Source organism: Corvus brachyrhynchos, unplaced genomic scaffold (assembly GCF_000691975.1).
Source record: "Corvus brachyrhynchos isolate BGI_N302 unplaced genomic scaffold, ASM69197v1 scaffold1380, whole genome shotgun sequence".
Lineage (NCBI taxonomy): Eukaryota > Metazoa > Chordata > Aves > Passeriformes > Corvidae > Corvus > Corvus brachyrhynchos.
Genome location: NW_008235535.1, coordinates 4,891 through 6,532, shown reverse-complemented (window position 1 = coordinate 6,532; position 1,642 = coordinate 4,891). Strand labels below are relative to the sequence as shown.

The window sequence follows — 1,642 nt, the reverse complement described above, 5'->3', positions numbered from 1 at the left end:
GGGATTTTTTGGGATTTTTTGGGGATTTTTTGGGGATTTTTGGGGGAATTTTGGGGATTTTTTTTGGAATTTTTGGGGATTTTTTGGGAATTTTGGGGATTTTTGGGGGATTTTTGGGGATTTTTGGGGAATTTTTGGGGATTTTTTGGGGATTTTTGGAGGGATTTTGGGGGATTTTGGGTGAATTTTTTTGTATTTTTCGGGAATTTTTGGAGATTTTTTGGGGATTTTTTGGGGAATTTTTTGGGGATTTTTTTGGAATTTTGGGGATTTTTTGGGATTTTTTGGGGAATTTGGAGGATTTTTGGGGATTTTTGGAAGGATTTTGGGGGATTTTGGGGGAATTTTTTTGAATTTTTCAGGAATTTTTGGAGATTTTTTGGGGAATTTTTGGGGAATACTTGGGGAATTTGGGGGATTTTTGGGGATTTTTTTGGGGATTTTTGGGGATTTTTGGGGAATTTTTTTTGACTTTTGGGGGATTTTGGGGATTTTTTCGGGGAATTTTTGGGGCTTTTTTTTGGATTTTTGGGGATTTTTGGGATTTTTGGGGGATTTTTGGGGAATTTTGGGGAACTTGGGAATTTTTTGGGGATTTTGGGGATTTTTTGGGAATTTGGGGGGATTTTTTTGGAATTTTGGGGATTTTTTGGGGAATTTTGGGGGAATTTTGGGGATTTTTTTGGGAATTTTTTTGTATTTTTCGGGAATTTTTGGAGATTTTTTGGGGATTTTTTGGGGAATTTTTTGGGGATTTTTTTGGAATTTTGGGGATTTTTTGGGATTTTTTGGGGAATTTGGAGGATTTTTGGGGATTTTTGGAAGGATTTTGGGGGATTTTGGGGGAATTTTTTTGAATTTTTCAGGAATTTTTGGAGATTTTTTGGGGAATTTTTGGGGAATACTTGGGGAATTTTGGGGAATTTTTGGGGATTTTGGGGGAATTTTTAGAGAATTTTGGGGAATTTTTGGAGAATTTTTGGGGAATTTTGGGGTGAAATTGAGGAAGTTGGGAGTGAAATTTGGGGGGATTTGGGATTCTGGGAATGGGGAATTTTGGGATGGAATTGGGGAATTTGGGAATTCTGGGATTGGGGAATTTGGGATTCTGGGAATGGGGGATTTGGGATTCTGGGATTGGGGGATTTGGGAATTCTGGGAATGGGGGATTTGGGATTTTGGGATTGGGGGATTTGGGAATGGAATTTGGGAATTCCGGGATTGGGGAATTATGGGATAGAATTGGGGATTTTTGGGATGAAATTTTGGGGACTTTGGGACGCCAGGAATGGGGGATTTGGGAATTCTGGGAATGGGGAATTGGGGGATTGGGGAATTCTGGAATTGGGGAATTTTGGGAATTCTGGGATTGGGGAATTGGGGAATTCTGGGAATGGGGGATTTTGGGAATTCTGGGATTGGGGGATTTGGGAATTTTGGGAATTCTGGGATTGGGGAATTGGGGAATTCTGGGATTTGGGAATTCCCATTCCCCAATCCCGCTCCCACCTCGTCCATGGCGCGGATCTCCAGCCGCAGTTTGTCCATCACCGTGATGAAAAGCTGCCGGAATTCCAATGGAAATTTGGGATCAGCCCCATCACCCACAGCCCCAAAAATCCCCGATTTTCCCCCAAAAATT

General features: G+C 41.0%; 1 protein-coding gene across 1 annotated transcript in view; it reads right to left on the bottom strand.

Moving 5' to 3' along the window:
- Nucleotides 1-1,642, bottom strand: part of VPS28 (VPS28, ESCRT-I subunit) — a gene marked incomplete at its 5' end in the record, with an annotated part of 4,713 nt that overhangs the window by 1,076 nt on the left and 1,995 nt on the right. The window contains one exon of the mRNA XM_008644389.2: nt 1,510-1,563. Within this exon, the coding sequence (XP_008642611.1) occupies nt 1,510-1,563 (54 nt within the window). The remainder of the gene's footprint in view (nt 1-1,509; nt 1,564-1,642) is intronic.